The 18,989-nt window shown below is 41.0% G+C and overlaps 3 protein-coding genes across 7 annotated transcripts in view; all 3 read right to left on the bottom strand.

Moving 5' to 3' along the window:
• spegb (striated muscle enriched protein kinase b) overlaps window positions 1-7,244 on the bottom strand; it is a 39,547-nt gene extending 32,303 nt beyond the window's left edge. For 3 of the 5 annotated variants that reach the window (XM_019353356.2, XM_019353357.2, XM_019353358.2), the window contains exon 1: window positions 6,231-7,244. In XM_019353356.2, coding sequence (XP_019208901.1) covers window positions 6,231-6,648 — 418 coding nt within the window. In that variant the 5' untranslated portion in view covers window positions 6,649-7,244. Of the gene's footprint in view, window positions 1-336; window positions 1,280-6,230 lie in introns of those variants that run through there. The other 2 variants (XM_025903907.1, XM_025903908.1) reach the window with 1 other exon arrangement.
• Window positions 7,245-9,553: 2,309 nt separating this feature from the next.
• Window positions 9,554-14,003, bottom strand: LOC100707345 (C-X-C chemokine receptor type 2). Its single transcript, XM_003443316.5, has 2 exons — window positions 11,289-14,003; window positions 9,554-11,188 (listed from the first exon to the last, which is right to left on the bottom strand). Exons 1-2 carry the CDS (start codon window positions 11,293-11,295, stop codon window positions 10,113-10,115), a joined length of 1,083 nt encoding a protein of 360 aa, XP_003443364.1. The 5' UTR covers window positions 11,296-14,003; the 3' UTR covers window positions 9,554-10,112.
• A 571-nt stretch (window positions 14,004-14,574) lies between these two features.
• Window positions 14,575-18,936, bottom strand: nabp1a (nucleic acid binding protein 1a). Its single transcript, XM_005450460.4, has 6 exons — window positions 17,874-18,936; window positions 17,518-17,656; window positions 17,347-17,418; window positions 16,862-16,946; window positions 16,608-16,677; window positions 14,575-15,930 (listed from the first exon to the last, which is right to left on the bottom strand). The coding sequence occupies exons 1-6, from the start codon at window positions 17,965-17,967 to the stop codon at window positions 15,728-15,730; spliced, it is 663 nt and encodes a 220-aa protein (XP_005450517.1). The 5' UTR covers window positions 17,968-18,936; the 3' UTR covers window positions 14,575-15,727.
• Between the last annotated feature and the right edge of the window lie 53 nt (window positions 18,937-18,989).

The raw sequence follows: 18,989 nt of genomic DNA, 5'->3' as shown, positions 1-18,989 counted from the left end.
GAAGAATTTTAGTGAAACTTTTAGTGAGACTCCTCTGCAGTTTTCTGAAGTTCAAAGCTACGGAAGTGCTTTGACTGAGTTTCTAGTTGGTTATAGCTCACAGTAACACTGCTCCTTCTCAATTAAGGACTTGCAGAGTGAGCTCTGTTCAGTAGTACCATTGCCTCTGCCACTGTCAGCTGAAACAACAGTGTGGTCAGTTCAACATATTTATAATATTTATAAAATGTTGCTGTCAGCATTTTAAATGAAATATTTTACAGCGCTTTAATGCTCTATTCACAGATGAGGGTTAAATCATTGCAGGAAGAAAAGATAAATTGAAATAGCACTTGCCTGTTTTGTTCTTTGGTCTGAATGTTTTTTCATAGCCACTGCTGGTATGTCCTCGACAGGTATTTTTTGTCTTGGCTTACACACAGCAGCAGGGTATTCCCCGAGATACACTGGGGGCTCCGAGCCATTACTACACGCCTAACTGAGCAAATTTTCTAAGAAAACATGAGCAATTTCTATAAATAAAAGACTTATTACATATTGTAACTCTCCTAACATGCAGACAAAAGCTCCTCACTAAAACGGAAAGAAAAATGAAAAGAAAAGGCACTTTGGTCCATTACGTAACAAGTCAGAGTCTCAGCAGCTCTTGTGAGAGAATCCGTTTCTGAAAAGCACAGAGCAGAGACCTCCGTCCGCAGGTGGAAATGTCTGTTGAATGCATATCATACACTCTGAGGGAGCCCCCCTGTCCACACAATAGCCAGCGACAGCGTAAGCATCTTCCCCCGCTGCGTTCCACCCCACAGGCAGTGCACACCGATAGGCAGAAAAACCAGTGGGAGTGATCCAGCCCTCTTGAGATCAGTGTTCTACAGCACTGGTTGACATTTTTCATGTTTCCCTTCCTCCCCATGTGTCTGTGTCTTTTTCATCAACGGGTATAATGAGCCTATGTTGTGTTGCTGGAAGAGAGGGGGAGAATCGCCGCAACAGCTAAAAGGGACCTCCTCACTCCTCTGCATTGCTGGAGCACTGTTCGAGCTCACAGAAAATGTCTTAGCCTACTGGCTGCTTTAACTGACTGCACAAGCTGTGCTCACTGCTAGAGACTGTTGTTTTTCCACATGACAATTTCAACTGCTCATAGTACTTTATTGTTTTGATGTAATAATTACAGTTAATATTCTATCTTTGGTACAGTCACAGATGATGAAACAATACCTGCTTATACAGTAGAATCAATCAGTACACAGAAACATGCTTAAAATAACATTTCAGTTCACACATGATTACACAGTACTCTCGGGAAAATGACAGTGTGAGAGTGCGGAATAAAGTCCATATTACTAAGATAATAGTTCATATAATTACTAATGATTACAGATCACAAATGCAAAGCAAATGTAGTGATCACTTTCATTATTGGAGCCACCTTTCGGGTTTAATTACACGGTCTGTTGATTATGTAACCTCAGGCCTTTTCGTTTCCTTGGCAGCTGAATATCATGTGTGACTTCGACATTAACCTCACACTCTAATGACATGAAATCATGGACCGCTTTGCTTTTACACTTGCTGTGTGCTACAACAGCTCATTCTAGAATAGTTATGTAAATGTACAGTCATCAGTCACTTTGTTAGCTACACATGTTCACGTGTTTGTTAACGCAAATATCTAATCAGCCAATCACATGGCAGCAACTCAGTGCTTACTGAAGTTCAAATTGTGCATCAGGATAGGGAAAAAGGTTATTTAAGTGACTGAAGATGGCACGGTTGTTTAATTTTCCCCCATACAACCACGTGTGGCGTTCACAGAGAGCAGATATTCAGTAAGAGGCAGATCTCTGGGCAAAGATGCCCTGTTGATGCCAGAGGCCAGAGTAGAACAGACAGACTGTTTTGAGCTGATGAGAAGGAGGCTCTGACGCAGAATACATCTTTTTATAACCAACATGTGCAGAAGAACACACAACATCTGTTTGTGTTTATAAAAGAAAAAATATTGGCGAACGTATCAGTTTTGGGGTTTTTATATCATCAAATATTGGTATCAGTATTGGTCTTACAGATCCTGTACTGGTTGGTCTTTACTCTTATATATATTCAGTTTGTCATCTGGAATTCAGATTTAGAAAACTGTTACCAGTACATATCCAAGGCCACGTGACGAGCACCGTTAGTAACCAACAGACACCAGTTTATTAAAGCTCTTTTTTATAATGTGTGGATTCTTAATGGTTGCTAAGTTCTTCTGCTTATCCATCACTTAACCTTTTTCTGTTCAAACATGGAAATCACAGCTTCATTATATTTCATAGTTTGGATTATGTATTCACTGAATTATTGTTTGTAGCTGTGTTTGGTTTTTGACAATGAAAAATCTTTAAAGGGTGCACTAAGGACAGTGAAATCCAGAGAGCTAGCTATTTGTTTATGTTTCAAGCTTTAATTCCTTGTTTCCATTAACTTCAATTTGCACATGTATAGAAAATGTAAACTACAAAAATTCACCTTCAGGATGTTTTAATTTGATATTTACTTGTGACCATACTGTTCACGTTAATACTGCTTATACTTGGACTGTGTTTAAATTGAGTAAACTGTAATTAATATTTGGTAAAAGCCTTGTTATCAGACAGAACAGTTATGGGTGAGATCATTTTCAGAACACACTTTAGAGGATGGTCACTGGTCTCTGAGACCCTTAATAATTAAAGATCTGGGACAAAAATCAGCATTTGTGCATATTTACTTCTCGTGATGCCCTTCTGTATTTCTTATGAGCTGGATGAAAACAAGACATTGCTGACAAACTCTGACCAAACAGACTCCAATATTCTAAACCATTTACAGCTCATATAAACCCTTTACCTATCCTTCTGTCCATTGAAAAAAACAATAATTTGTTGATGTACTTATGAAGCAACACGGCGCTGTAGGGGATTTCCACAGTGTAACTGTGGCTCCACCTGTTCACTCACATTCGAGGTCCAGGAGGAAGACAACACGGTGAGGAAACTATCCAAACATACTGGAAAGAGGCCACCGTCACACTCTGTGGCGACTTCTAATGTTCCCAGATTTAGGCAGTGCCAAGCAGTATCATTTAAGCTTCAGACAGGCACTACACCTTTCTAAATCATATCAGCCAGTGACCAAAGTGATTCACTCACCTTACGTTTTTAGTGTTTTTCCTACTTCCTGAGACATAAATCGAAATGAAAGCTAATGTTCTGTATCTACTGGATGTGTCAAAGAGCAGCTGTTTGGCTGCTTTACTGTCATAAAAGGTAATAATAGATGTGTTGTGTAGAAAATAGCAAAAATAGAAAATAAAGAACTCTACAAATATTTCTAGCATCTTTCAGCTTATTGTTTGGTTTCATAGCAAGTATGTAAATAGCCAAAAAGCTTTGATATGACCTGCCTGGCACCAAATGACAGACTAAGTTAGCAACTAGCAGCTAAGAGTCAGATGTTTCACATAGCAATGACTAAGCTAATAGGAGCTTAAAGCTAGCAGGTGGCCAGATATACACGAATCAATGCTATTGTGGCCCTGTGTCTGGATGTGTAAATATGCAGCTACTGGGTAAATACGATAAATCAACTGCCTAATTAAAGGCAACAACTAAATAAGGAAAAAGGCATGACATCATTCAGCATGTGGTAGACAGTTTTTTGGTTGTATATTTAGATGATGTGGATTCAAACGCGTCCCTTTTCCTGATCAGTGTGCGTGTGTTGGTGGGTCATGCAGGGCTGGGCTAAAATTAGCAGTGATGTCTTCCTGTGTAACAGGAGAGATGCTGGCCTGCTAACATCAGAAAAATCTAAGGCCTGGCACATTCCACTGTATAAATAACTAGGGAGAGTTGGTGGACAAGGGGGGCGGGACAGAGAGACATTTTCAAAGACGGAGGAAGAGGTGGGAGAGGGAGAGAAAGAGAGAGGGAAAAGGTTCAGGCCGGATCATTGAGTGATGGGACAGCTGTAGACTACGCACATGGTGGAGAAGAAGAGAGCTGAATCAAAGTGAAGGTTAAAATGGAGCGACAAATGAAAACTTCCCAGCATAAAACGCCCAGCAGTACAGGACTTGTTTAGTCCTCACAGGCTGTAAATGCTGACAAAGCTCTCGTCCAGCTAACGGTTCCACAATTGATAAACTGATCACATGAAACATGAACATTCATGTGAATATTGTGTTGCCTGCTTACATGAAACCACATTTTTTGCAATGTGATTGCTGTAAACATTGTCATACTGTATCATGTGATAGGGGTGAAATAGGACTTCTGCATTATGGTCACATACAGTTTGTTAATGAAGTGTTGACACTGTTCTGTTTTTTCTGCGATTTATCGTATGATGTTGCAGATTAATGAGCGGTTTCTGGATTTTTAAAGCGAAAGGCCAATTATATTTTTTCCAACAATCAAAGAGAAATTGAGACTCAACCGAGATTTGTTTAGTTTAACAGCCTGGTTGTGAGATCCTGTTGCGCACTTTTGTGTATCTTTCTGTGGACAGTGTCCAAGCATTCAGTATTTATGTAGGAAAGGAAATGTTATACGCTGCAGTATTTTTTGCTCCCTACACTACAAACAATTCTAGTGATCAGCTGTCCAGTCTGCAGACTTCACCACTCTTTTAGAACCCTTTTTTTTTTGTCCTAGGCTTGCACAATCTCTCTTGTTCTTTGATACCAGGAAAGACTGTTATATAAGGACCCAGTCCCTTTTCCCACCAGAAAACACTTTCAATCTTCCAAACTTTACTGATGTTCAAGTGAGTGCACTGTATCCAGGAGAGATGGTTCTGACATCTTTGTTCATGTAAATGCATGCCACATGTAATATCTTCTAACAGCAGGAAAGGGCAGTTAGAAACTTAAATAAGAGTTTCTCTACACACTGGTGCTGAGCACTGCACAACAATGACAAAGTGCTGGGGCTGATATATGAAGGGCAAATTTGAGGAGCCGCTAATGCCATTTTTCAAAGCAGCTGAGGTGGTCAAAGCACTCAGGTGAGCTGAATTTAGATCAGTGCCGGGGATGACAAGAAGCATGAGAAGAGGTTTTTGTTGATAAGAATGCATTGCACCGGCCTCCGGAGCGTCTCCAGTTAGACATTGAGGAATCTAACTGTAATGCATTCTCAGGGACTCACCTCAGCTAAATCGGTCAAAAGCAGTGGTTGGCTTAAGAGTGGTTTATTTTCAGCATGCATGGTGGAAATTCAGCTTTTCCACTACATGCTTTTCTCAAACAACTATGCACCACACAGGGAGACTAGTATCTGGCTGCACGCTTCGGCAGGACAGAAGGAAAAACAATATGCTTTGCAAGCACACACTGCATTTGTGTGCTGTTTGTGTGTAGAAGTTTATTCTTTATTGTCTGATTTTGCTGTTGTATTTTAAGTGTTTTGCCTTAATCTCAGCTTCGATCACAGTGCCATGCACTGACCTTAAGTGAAATGATAATGATAAAAAACTGATTTAACATTTAAATGAATGGTGAGCTATAATAATGATCTTGTGATAATGAAGCCTATGGAGCACCTTGCATCCTGTTTGGGATATTAACTGCAACTCCAACCATGATTCACAGACTGATCAGTGGCTGCTGTAGCACGTCATCCCTGGCCTTGTGTACATGTGCAAAACATGGATGTATATGATGACTGATACTGACACTGAACAAGTTTGTAGCTAGAGTTGTTGGCTTCCATTAAAATAACTTTAAGACATTTGCTTCTGCCAGTCGTTGTGCATCAATACATGCAGCTACATTTTAAAAAGCTGCATGAACAAGTTTGAGATTGATTTTTAGCAAATGCAGTTGCTATTTTGCTCTCCATGTGCACTGTTTAGCTGCAGACTAGTCAGAGGAAGATGGTCTTTAATCAGGCTGCAAATGGAAATCATGAAAGCTTCTTGTCATGAAAACCTTGTCCTTTGCCTTCAGATTCTGCATATTCATTTGCAGATGCTTGTTTATAGAGATTACTGATATTCTAAAGGCTCAGGAACCAATCAATCATCATAGTGGACTTTTAAGGGAAAACTGGAGGGTTTTTTCCAATTAATTTGAAGGTTACTTTGGGAAAAGTGTGGTATAAAATATGTTTTAGTGGATCTTCACATATCAAAACCTGCAAAGTGAATCCAAAAAAAGCTACACTCAGTCTGAAGTAAAACTTTAGACAGACGGATATTACCTTCACCCAGATCCAGTACAGCGAGCACAGCGCTGCTCCGAGCCTCTCCCAGGTGATTGTTGGCAATGCAGGTGTAGAGACCAGCATCACTCGGTTTGCAATCCCTAATCCATAGCCCTCCGTATTCTTGGTTCTCCATGTTGAGGAGTTCATCGTTATGGTACCAATACAGGGAGGGCTGCGGATCTCCAGCCACAGTCACCTTCAGACGGATGTCACAGCCTGTCCCCACAGCAGCGTTCCTCATTTTCCGTGTAAAAACCGGCGGGGTTGGGGTGTGGAAACCAGGTCCTTGAGGTTCCGGGACAACCTGTTCTGGGCTCGCTTTGGACCGTTTTGGGGGGATGATGGGACTTGGTGGTGCCACTGCTTCATCTGCCCCTTTTTTCAGGGTCATTTGCACCTCAGCTTTTCTCATGGCTAAAACTGTCTACCTGGACTTTATGATTATAACACTACCTGGGCCTTGTCTTAGCAAGCCGGAGTCATGCCTTAGTAGGGCATTAGAGGCTACAGTCAGGTTTTACACATACATTACAGCTAACATGGCTTTCATGTTTTTGAACATTGGAGAGAGAAATTCATTTTACTTTTACTTTAGAAACAGGTCTATAACATTAAGTGCTCCCTGAATTGCTGTTCTCTAACCGCAGCTGTTGTTTGAAGAAGAAAGAGAAATTGTTGATCACCAGGTAATTAAGCAGAAAGAGATCGCTGCCGCTCTCCTGCCTGAAGGTATTTTTAGGGCAAGACCTACTGGATCATGTTGCATTAACGGCTCCCTGGACTTGTCTGTTAGAGGTGACGGTTGCTTCTCCCCCTTCCTTTCGTGGTCTTCTCTGACTTTTCAAACTTTTGTAACCAGTTCCCAGAAGTATGTAACGTTTTCACTCAGCATGGTGCACAAGTCTTCAGTGAGATTCCTCTTTATTCCTGGTGGCCTTGAGAGTTTTTCTTGGTTGGCTTCTGGTTGAATGGAAGCATCAAGTCCTCTCCGGCGAGTCGCGCAGTGCCCCCCCCCTCCCACTTTATCCCATGAGTTAAACCGCCCCAGTCATGATCTCCCCTTTGCTCTACCAGTCAGGGATAATGACAGTCACAGCCCAGCAAGTCTTAGAACGACAGCTGCACGCTGAACCGTCTGACCACTCATTGCTGGGCTCCCGCCCCCTTGTAATTTTTAGCCAACCTGAGGTCAGTAGAACATGTGAGATGGCGCAACACTTGGTACACCAGAGGGAGGTGGTCTGCATGGGGCATATGTTTAATTTCTAAGTCGCAGAGTCTAAAATTGCCCCCCTCTATTATGTGTAAGGTGTCAAATGTCATGTGTATCATTAAAAAAAAAACTATCATTGGAATAATTATGTGAGGCAACAGCTGGACCATTGAAACAAATATTTTAGGAATCCTTAAGTATTTAGTAGCAAAACTGAGCTGGCGTCAGAGGTGCTAACCTGTTGGCTGATGTTGGCTGGTATGTCGCATAATCCCCCCAAAAATGTAGCAAAACAGTGCACATTGTTTTCAGCCTGAATAGTAAACCATAGATCATATATTTAAAAAATATTAGCGTGAGTGTTAATGTTGCATAGTTTGCCCTCCAGTGGGCACTTCCAACACACAACACTTTGCATCATCTAGTTAAGGTAGGCCTTAAACAAGTCAATTTATCACAGTCACAAATGTTAGGTTTTTAAAAGAAAAAAATATCTGAATATCTGTTTTTTAAATCACCAAATACTAGTATCGGTGTCGGTCTTAAAAATCCTTTAGTGGTTGGTCTTACTTTTCTATTAGTCATTACATTCAGTTTACCATCTGTAATTTATGACTGTTACAATGAGTGTTAAAAGTGTTTGTCCACCAGTGGGTCCTCTGGAACTTCGCTACTGGCAATAAACATGTTTGAAGTAACAACACAAAACTCAATCTGGAAGTAACTTTCCATCAACAAACCCAAATTTAAGACGAATAATCGTCGCTTTCTACTTTTACCACAAACCGTGGCCAAAACAGCTCAAAAAAACTGTTGTCTCAGTATTGCTACACATTTAGCACTAGCATGCTAGCTTTGCACACGTACTTTTCCTTTTATATTTATATGTATATTTATACCTATATCTCTATATTTCTCTCTTTATCTTAATATTTATCTATCAACATCTCTGTTTCTACACTCATTTTATATGAGTGCCTGATGTTTGTTGTATATTTGCTGCTATGACAACTCAGTTTCCCTCTGGGTTTAATAAAGTCTCTCTTATTCTGATTTACAATACACATGAATGTGAAAGAAGATGCAAACTTCAGCTGCAATGAAAACAAATAAGCCTGACATACAATACCTGCATGGAGCAGTTTTGTTGTAAAAGAGGACGCAGCTTGCAAGAACCGAGCTGTAAGAAAAACATGAACCTTTTAATTAATCTCTTACATCTACTAGGAAAAAAGGAAAAGCACAAACCCCAGAAAGCAACGTTTTGGGCTGTAAATGTTAGATTAACAAGTTTGAAGATCCACTTTCATAGCTTTTGCCTCCTGGATTTGTGAAAACTATTTAAAATTAGACACAAGTTCAGCAGTAGCAGTTGGTTAGTTGCACAACTGGAAGTTTTTCCCAGCAAAACAAGAGTTTCTATGGTATGGAGGACCACAAGAGCCACGCACATCGAAATAAAGATTTCTGTGCTTAAATAATGAATTGTAGAATAAATTCTGCATTTGTAAATTCATTTTTGAATTGCACTTTAATAAACTGCATTTCAAAATCCATTTCCCTTTCCTGTTCGCTCAGGGATTTACTTCTGGATTAGTATGGATCGTCCAAACTGGCACAATTTCTGCAAACCCAACAGCCAGACCCAGGATTGAACCAACTTGCTTGTCAGTTATCAAGTAAATTACATGTTTTTGTCCAAACATTTAATGCAAACCTCTATTAACCATCTATTTTGATGTGGGTTTGTAGGTTAGTCAACTAATGAACCGTGGCAACACTTATTCAATGTGATAAACAAAATATTTTTAGTTTTTGCTTTAGTTTTTATTAATAAGCAGATGTGCATCTCAGAGATCATTTTGTAATCAAGAGGGAGTAGATATCACTCCTCTGATCTCTAAATATGGCTGCATTTCTGTGGCTGCAGTCATCAAAACTTCTGCTTTTCCTCCCTTATACAAGCAAAATTCACACCATTAACCCAATGGTGGGAACCTCGTGGAGGGGGTTTCCCATCATTTGACTGTTGTGTCTCAGCTGATCAATGAAAACATAAACCTCCAATGACTCTGCGGTGTCGTATTAATCACAAACAAAGGAGCAAAGTGGATGGTTTTATTCATTTCTCATATATACAGACGTTGATGGCAACCATATACAGATACAAAAATGTGAATGCATTTCTATAAAAATAACTCAAAGTTATGTACAGCACAGCAGACAGTTTAATTGATGAATTGATGTTTCACAATCTAACGCTGAATTGTTGCAACTCAGAGTTCACTGGCAAGGGCTCAGTCTTAATGTTGTAATGCTGCGATGTCGTGTTGAAATGCGGCATTTTTTATTTTCACTCTTTCTTCAGAAACGTCATTGAAGATGACGGGGCGAATTTAACAAACCTCAAAGGAAAATAAAAGTGTGTGCAGCAAATCAAAGTTAAATAATATTAAAATAGAATCTAAAGTCTTAAAAAGTATGTACATTAATAATATTATTACACAAATTATTTAAACATATTTTGAAGTCTTTCTTTGACAAATATTAGCTGCAGTACAAATATGAGGATTATCAAAACTAGCAGTTTTCCACACTTTAATCCACGTATTAAATTCTCCCTGATCAGCTGATCTGAGTAGTTTCAAGTGTCTCTGATGTTCTCACATGATTGTAGGCGTGAGCTCCGATGACAGCGATGATCTGCTGCTTCTTGACGTTGGCGATCTTTCAATGATTCCTATCTTTGCCATTAACTGCCACAGCCTCCTTCTGAATTTCTCTCCCAGGAAAGCGTACAGCACTGGGTTTAAACAGCTGTGAAGCAGGGCCAGACTCTGGGTGACAAACATGGCCTGGTCCACTGCTGTCCTCGCTGGGCACTGATACTCTACTATCTTCGCCCTGAAAAATGTGTCCACTATCACTACTAGGTGGTACGGTGTCCAACAAAGGAGGAAGGCGAGGACCACAAATATGATAACTTTCATGGCTCGCTGGCGTTGAAACCCCCCACGGACGTGAAGGAGGCGATGGATGGTGATTCCGTAGCAGGGCAGCATGATGGCCAGGGGGATGAAAAAACCCAAAGCGTGGCGGAGAATTCTGGTGGCCAGTCGCCACTCATCAGCAGTGCTGGGATCGTATTTTTCAGCACACAGTACATGACTAGAGTTGTGAGAGGTGAAAGTGGAGCTGAACAAGCCCGGGAGGGACAGAAGCGCTCCGACAATCCAGACAGCAGCACAAACTCCCCAGCTGACCAGCTGTCGATTAGTCCTACGGACCTCCATGGCGCGCACAATCACCGTGTAACGGTCCACACTGATGCAAGTCAAGAAGAGAATGGTTGAGTAGAAGCTCACCTCTTGGAGGATAGTGACTATTTTGCACATGGCTTCTCCAAACACCCAGCCCCGAGTAACCGAGGTGGCCCAGAATGGGAGGGTGATGGCGAGCAAGAGGTCTGCGATTGCCAGGTGGAGGAGGTAGAGGTCAGAAGGGGTCAAAGGCTGCTTGCTTAAGCTGATCACCAGCCCCACCACCACGTTACCGGGAAGTGCCATCAGAAAGATGAGGACATAAAAGACACTGACAACGATCATCACAGTATCTGAGATGGTGTGAAAGTTACAGGGCTGGGTGGCGGGGTCAAGGAAAAAGTCTGTGTAATTATAGCTAAAGTTCAGAGCATCGTAAATGGCACCAAAATCGTCCCAGGAGAATGATGAGTTTGGTTCTGAGGACAAAAATGAAAAAAAGAAAACAAAACATTAAATTATTACAAAGACTTTTCCCAAACAGATTTAAGTTGATATTCTGAGGATGAAAAAACTCACCAGTCATTGTGATGTCTTCTCAGCGGGACGCACTGAATGTGTCACACGAAGGCAGGAGACAAATGATGTATCCCTCTAGACCCCTCCCATCAGGTCCATTTCCCTGTTTGCGTCACACACACACAGACTTTGATTTGCTCAAGAATCCAAACATGAAGGAAGTCTGTTTCCAGCCCCATTTACATTTACACATGGCTGCAAGCATATAGCACAATGTCATTGTCAGTTATTTCTTTTTACAGTTTCATGTGCTGTTGTTTTTTCTTTTTAATACATCATTACAGAGTATTTTTAATAGTCTTTGTTTTGTTGTTGTTGCTAAACCACAGTGCTTCCCCCAAAACAAACCCAGGCCATGATGTGAATCACTGTGTCATGGGATTACTGTCACACTGGAGGCAAAACTGAAACAGAAACCACTTGTTGATGTGGTCTGTGAAATCTGTGAAATCAAAAAACACAGGCTATAGCACTGTTTGTTTTGTCTCATGCCAAGTATCGTGATCGTGTAAGCTGTATACAGAGAAAATAGGGGAAAAAAATGCCCAGGGTACCGTTCAGCCTGCTGACAGTAGGATCTTTAGGAGTTACCAGATGATCTTTTACCGCAACCGTCAACCTGTGCCCTGGCCTAAAAAAATATGAACAGTTACAGCAATCTGACAGCAGAAGGGTTACCGTCATGATGATAATTCAGTGAATGCAGATTGGGGAAAAGCCTTGAATGTCGTGCACCTGAGTGCACAGTGGTGCTGGTATATAGCTACAGGTTATACATGAGTTGTATCAGGGTAGCCAGATTCCCAAAAGAGATTGTCAGTAGATGCAGTGAAGCTGTCAGTATGTGAGGCTGGTAAGAGATCCTTCTTTGTAAATAAACCAATGGTGTGGCTTAAAACATTCTACGTGGCCTAACTCTAGAGCTGTTGTGTTCAAAAGATTTCCAGTAAACTTGACAATACCCTTTCAGGCCGAGGGGTAAAATACAAAATGAAGCAAAACACACCACAACATTGCTCCACCTTTTCCGACTCAGTTTAGAATCCTATACAAATGATTTCGTATGTGTTCAAGAAAATATTAAATTAGCCGATATGTTCAAAGTTTATTGATGTTACAGGTTGAAATCCTCATCTCGGCTTCTGTCAGTACAAATCTAAAATATGACAAATCACACAACACTACTACACTTCTGATCAAACACTGAGGAAGTTCCCAGCTCATCACATTCTTTGTCAACACGAGTGTCTACGATCACATTTCCTGCCACGCTTCTCATGTGTGTGTCAACTTGCAGTGTCACAAGCTCTCGGCTTTTACTGTAAACATGTTTTGAACATATGGTTCTTTGAGAAAATAATAAAATAACTTAAAAAAAAATAGTTCTTTGAAAGGTGCTCAGCAGTGACATGATTGCATAAAAAGACTTACAGTCAATGAACAAGTGATTACAACACATGAGCAACACAGAAATGAATTCTGAAACAGTGCTTTTAATATTTGAAATGAGCCTTGACCTCTGATGGAGAACAGGATTACCGTATCAGGAGCTGTTAATAATAATCTTTTGGAGTAGGGATGTTAAAACTGGTGGATTCTTTGATTGGATTAACTTTGCAATTCTGGACTAAGTCAACCTTCGATTCTCTGAGATATAGTGGCAGTGTGCAGCAGAAATCTAGACTCACTAACCCCTAACACTGAGCCACACTGAAAAAAACCTGTCCGATATCAAAGACGACACACAGATTCTCACTTTTACCATCTGTGAGACAGGACTGCATTTTGCAGGATCTTATTGTGTTGTGAAGACTTTAATGTGGGAGAAAAGGAACGTTACCCATTCCAGAGATGCAACATCAAAGTGTACTTGACACACCAATCAAACTTGCATGATGTATTGCAGGGGTGTCAAACATAAGGCCCAGGGGCCAAAAACATCCTGGTGAAGATTCCTATCCAATCGCAGCTTTTCCCACAGATAAAATCCTCCCCAGTGACCATTCATACTAAAGTAAAGCAATTAAATGGTACATTTCTATAATTTTACACATTTACTTCTTACAGTTTAAGGACAAACAGTCGTTCTGACAGATATCTTCCATTTACTACAGAACTGGATGCAAAAACAGAATTATGAAGAAGTGCAATGTGTGTTTAGCAACTTCATTTTTTTCAAGAAGTTCACACAAAAACAGAAGTTTAAAAATCTGAATAAAGGTTATTTAAACTCATCAGATTTTTCCCCTTGACGGGAAACAAAATTTGCAATAAAGAGGCTCAGTGGAAAGATGAGTCGGGGACGGACATATTTAAATTTATCTTTATGCAGGTGCACAGGATCTAAGTTCACCCTACACCCTACATTTGTCTTACTTTAAATATGACATGAAGTCCAGCTGTTTCATAGTTTAGACTAAAAACAAAACAAAACATTCCTACAGCTGCTTTGGTGATCTCTGTAGTCCCAGCAGCACACGGATCAAACAGCTGGCTTCTACAGGCGACTACACTTTTGTTCCACTTGTGCACACAGAGCTGAAAGCTGGTGTCCTGGTGTTTTTGTGCAGCTTGAAGCATACATGTACGTGAACTAAAATGGTAAATGGCCTGTATTTATATAGCGCTTTAATAGTCCCTAAGGACACCAAAGTGCTTTACATATCCAGTCATCCACCCATTCACACACTGGTGATGGCAAGCTACATTGTAGCCACAGCCACCCTGGGGCGCACTGACAGAGGCGAGGCTGCCGGACACTGGCGCCACCGGGCCCTCTGACCACCACCAGTAGGCAACTGGTGAAGTGTCTTGCCCAAGGACACAAAGACCGAGACTGTCGGAGCCGGGGCTCGAACCGGCAACCATCCGATTACAAGGCGAACTCCCAACTCTTGAGCCACGATCACCCCGTGAAAGGCCCTTTCACCTTTTGACATAGAGAGGAAGTACCAAAAAAATAAATACATAAAGAGAAACACAAGTACGTCAGAAAAGTGAGACTGGGAAATTGCTCCATCCTGAGGCCATAATGTTTAGGTGCTTGGTGTAACAGAGGATATGAAGACAGGGTTTTGTCGAAAGCGACGCATTGCTTCAAAACAAAATTCTTAATGCGAATGCTTTCATTCGTACAGACATAAGTGTCCTAATCCAACTGATGAAGGAAGTTAAACAATAAAACTCCAGTTCCACTTCTGCTTGAGCGATCTCGCCACAAACCGGAGATAAAGAAAAGTAAAATGGTACAGAAACCATTGTTTGGGCAAAGCAGATCATCCGAAGGCACGTCCAAAAACATGTAATTTATTAGTCTGGGCACTAGATGGTGCTGTAGAGTGCAATGATGAGCAGAAAGTAGGTTTATTTTGCAGTTGATGGCAGTGTGGAGCTTTTAAAAAAAAGGTGGCAGCATGTTTGCAGGAGATGAGTCTTTTGGGGTGATGTGCATTCAGGCCCCTGAACACTTCTCATGTAGGCTTTAAACTGCAGTGTAAGAATATATCAGCAACAGTACCAGTAACTCAAGCTCTCAGACAGACTACAGAAAAGCAAATGTGACAGAAAATTGCTCTAAAATTTATTTGGTGAACCGTTTTTGCCAGTATTTAAGTGGTCCCTAAAGGTACAGTTGATGGCCAACAAAGAAAAAAAAAAAAAAAAAAAAAAAAAAAAAAAAAAAAAGAGAAAGAAAGAAAACGAAGTAAAATACGTCTTATTGAAAAGGAAAAAAAAGGAAACAGTTCACTACCAGTCTACCTACCTATCATTAAAACTCAAAACACCTTTCCTTTCACACAGTCACTTCAGAAAACAGTTTGGTTTGAAGAGTTTCACATGGGCAGTCAGTTCAACTCCTTATTTTCACCAACTTAAGGCCTTTTTTTTTTCCCACTAAAAAACTAAATAAAGCAGAAACTGATTTCCTGAATTAAATGACAGCTAAGCCTTGACATAAATTAAGAGAAGAAAGTGCATCAAGTGTTCAAGTAGGGTGTATAGTTTTAAAGAACATGAAGAGGGCAAGGGTTCAGGTTGGTGTTTGTTTGGGAGTTGGGGGGTAACACTGGCACAGAACTGGCAACTCGAAGAAGAAGGGTGCAGACTGGGAAGCTGCCCAGAGCTCAGCCACACCAGGTCGCGACTATATAAGAAGCCCTGATAACGCATAAAGTGGTAGATCATAATCACACTGTGCTGCTTATGAGAGCACTACCTGCACTACGCATGACAGACGACACATCTGATTATGTTAGCCTGGATTTAAAAAAACAAAGAAAGAAAGAAATTCTGCAAGTAGTCAGTTTTTGTTTTTTATAGCCAACACAGGCTGTGATGAGACGGGGCAGACAGGTCGGAAAGCTGTAAGAGGGGGGTAAATGGAGACATCCATAGATTTCTCACATACCCCCCTCCCTTGCACCTTCTAACCCCCAATTTCATCTTTTGGCACGTCGTGGGTCCCTGCCGTTGCTAATTGTAACTGAGGACTTTGTAGCTGGTGGGGCTCCAGCAGCAGTAACCGAAGGGGCACCGTTGCCAGGCGACCGTCCATTGGGCCGCCCGACGTTCCCAAACGTGGGGTCACGGGGTGCACCAGGCGGTTGATTATTGTTGGCAAATGGCGGCATGGCACCGTTACCTGCAGGTTAGAAACATGAGTCAGTCCTCACTCGATTCAGTTTTCATTTCGTTTGTCTCACTGTTGTGGGTGCGACTGAAGTTCGCTCACTTTCTTCCTTTTAAATCACAACATGGGGCATTTGTTAAAAGCGAGCTCATGATCAGTAACATTGCCACCTCATGTTTGGTGTATTTTCTTTATTTTACCTCCAAGTTGTGTTTAACTCTAGTTAAAACTAAAGTGAGAAAATTACATAACCTTGGAAATGCCAGACTTTTCATCCCTTAAAATGTTATTAAGCACATTTGTGAATAATTCAACTGATGACAGCTGAACTTCTTTTAGCTGCTTTGCCTTATGACTGTACTGACTCAGTGTCACAGCTACTGTTTACTAGAAAATGGCATTAGAGCTGAGACACTGTTAAAAGCACACATAAGTCTTACCTACTCTAAAAGCTTTAACTGATGTTAAAGAAACAAAAAACAAAACAGTTTGTCACGAGACAAAATATCATTTCATATTCCCAAATATCAATGCCACTCTGTAATCTGATTTTTTGAGGCTCTATCAATGCAAACAAAGCTTTTTAAATGCAGGTGACTACAACAAACCCAATGTCAGCATCAAAGTGCACACAAGTCAGCAGTCAGCTTGTAGTTAAATTAAAATTTGCATTAGGAAAATATACTGACCTGGTGGGGCAGATGTACCTGAATTCTGATTGGGTGGAGAGTTCCCCCTCTGGTTCTGGTCAGGCTTCCCCTGGTAGACAAAGAGCAAGGCCACCTTAAATATTTTTTCACTTAGACTGAGGCATGCAGAAAGCTTGCAGAAGATGGTTTAGCTCAACTTATTTGGGGAAATGCACAGATCTGCACGAGAACAGTACAACCAAAGTGTTCTTGAGGTGTCAGCACCGGCTGGCCAGTTTCCTAAGAGTACTCACAGACTTGTTTTGCTGGTTTGCTTGGGCTAGCAGCTCTGGGTTTGGTTCACTGAAGTTGGGCACTTCTGAATACACCATACAGAATCTGGAAAGATATTAGAGAACATTTAATCATCTTGTATAATAGTTTCAGCCATCAGCTGTATTGCACTCATCATCAATATGAAAATAGCCCCACTATTCACATTTTTATCAGCCAAGGGAAAGCCAGACTGTAACAGCCACAAACTAATGTACTGCATTGTAGTAGAGATCAGTGTGCAAACTTATAAAATGACATTTTATTGGCTTTAGAAATAAACTTCAAAAATGCTCCAATCATATTTTGTGAAATGTATTAAAATGCTTGACTGTGTTTTAAAACTGTCCTGTCACCATTACATTTAACAAAGCATGACTCTGGAGCAGAATGATACGCTAAGCAGAATTCCAAGAGGGACCGGAGCTTTACATACATAAATAGATGTGTGTGACGGTCTACTCACTCTCCAATCTTCTGTAGATCTCCTCCTCTTCCAGTGTATAAGGTCAGGCAGCCTTTCCACATAGATGCATAGCTAGCAGAGAAATACCAGGTTAAACTGGTGCAGACATACAAAATATGCAAGCACTGATCTCTCTGGCAACATTGAAGATTTCTACATCCGCAGTCTTACCCTCTGGTTAGCTTGATGATGTCCCCTGGCTGAATAAGGCTGCCGAGTTCATCCCAAACGGAGATAGCTATGCTACCGCTCTTGTCTGCCACCTTGCATGAGCGCACCTCATGGCCATCTTTCGTTTTGGTTACTCGACCTAACAAAAAAAAAAAAAAAAGACTCAAGGTAAAAAAAAGCTCTACCAGAGGCCAACTCTCAACTCTCACATAAAACAATATGAAATCACAGCCTCACTGTATTTAGGCTGTATCTCTCATGGCTTTCACAGCAAAGCTGCTGCCGGTCCCTTTAAGAAAACGAGCACGAGTTGATGTAGGGAGAGACCGCTTTAGCCTCGCAGCCCAACTACTCACCTATTTCCAAAACGATGAACACGATATTCAAATTTTTCGAGCCAGGCTTCACATCCTTTATCAAAAACAAGGCCTCGTTTGTTGGTGCTGCCATTATTAGTGTCGAGGGTGGAAAAAAAAGCCCACTGATATCTCTCTTCCTGTCACTCAAAGTCAGCAGCTATAACTGTCGTTACTATGTAATGGGGAGCTAAAACCGTTAGCTTTAGCTTAGCTAACTAGTTAGCCTGCCAGTCTTAACTACTTCTAAGACGTATCTTAACAGTTTATAACATAAAACACGGGGGACCAGGGCCTTAGATAGCCACCCACGTGAAACTTAACACAAACGCTTGTGACAGTGGTGAAGGACAACTATACTCTTCACAGCTAACTGACACTAGCAGGGTGACAAGATAGCCCCGCTAAGGAACAATTCGCTAATTGTTTGCTAGCTCCCAGTTAGCTACCTTCTTTTAGTTTCAGAATACGAGTGTCTGGATATCTCGTTTTTCGCGATTATCGCCATAATGTCAGCTTCATTCTTCAAATAAAATTAGCTAACGTAGAATCCGTTGCAAAGTAGCTGCCAAGTACTCAAAACGATCTTTCGAAATCAGATACCAATTGGCTGACAAATCCAGAATCGCTGGTTCAATCTGAGGTTCCTGTTTTAACAAATACCACTCCACTGACTGCAAGTTACATCACAGCTTAATATGCTGTCTGTACGTCTAGCCTTTTTTAGTAGATTAACTCGATCATTTAGACACCTCTTTTTAATGCTTTTAAACTAATCGACCGCATTTCCTTTGTGTGCCTTTTGGAAGTATAAGGAACTGTTAGCCTTGTTAGCGCGCAGTCTGGCCAAATGCTTTGTTATACGACTAGTGTGTCTATTTTTAAGTATCTGTATCCCCAGTAACGTTACTGTTGTTCGAAAAACACTTATTGTTAAATGTCCTAGGTATTTATACCTAAATACTACGGCCCCAAAAACGCTATTTTTAAAAATATGTACACACTGCAAACTACACGCTTTAACCTCCTTGAACAATGCCCCCAAAAACTACGTCAGCTGTACTGCCGGTCAGTTTTATCTCCACCGGACGATTCCATTATTCTACACGGTGAAGG

Source organism: Oreochromis niloticus, linkage group LG16 (assembly GCF_001858045.2).
Source record: "Oreochromis niloticus isolate F11D_XX linkage group LG16, O_niloticus_UMD_NMBU, whole genome shotgun sequence".
NCBI classification, from domain to species: Eukaryota; Metazoa; Chordata; class Actinopteri; order Cichliformes; family Cichlidae; genus Oreochromis; species Oreochromis niloticus.
Note: the sequence above shows the minus strand (reverse complement) of the source record. Positions and strands in the feature narration are given on the sequence as shown.

Excerpts from the sequence above, each read along its gene's own strand:
- nabp1a (XM_005450460.4), bottom strand. The coding sequence starts at position 17,967 with ATGGCAGCACCAACAAACGAGGCCTTGTTTTTGATAAAGGATGTGAAG. Across the intron at positions 16,678-16,861 it reads CAAACCAGCAAAACAAGTCT|GGGAAGCCTGACCAGAACCA; the intron begins GTGAGTACTCTT and ends TTTGTCTACCAG. Across the intron at positions 15,931-16,607 it reads AGGTACATCTGCCCCACCAG|GTAACGGTGCCATGCCGCCA; the intron begins GTCAGTATATTT and ends TCTAACCTGCAG.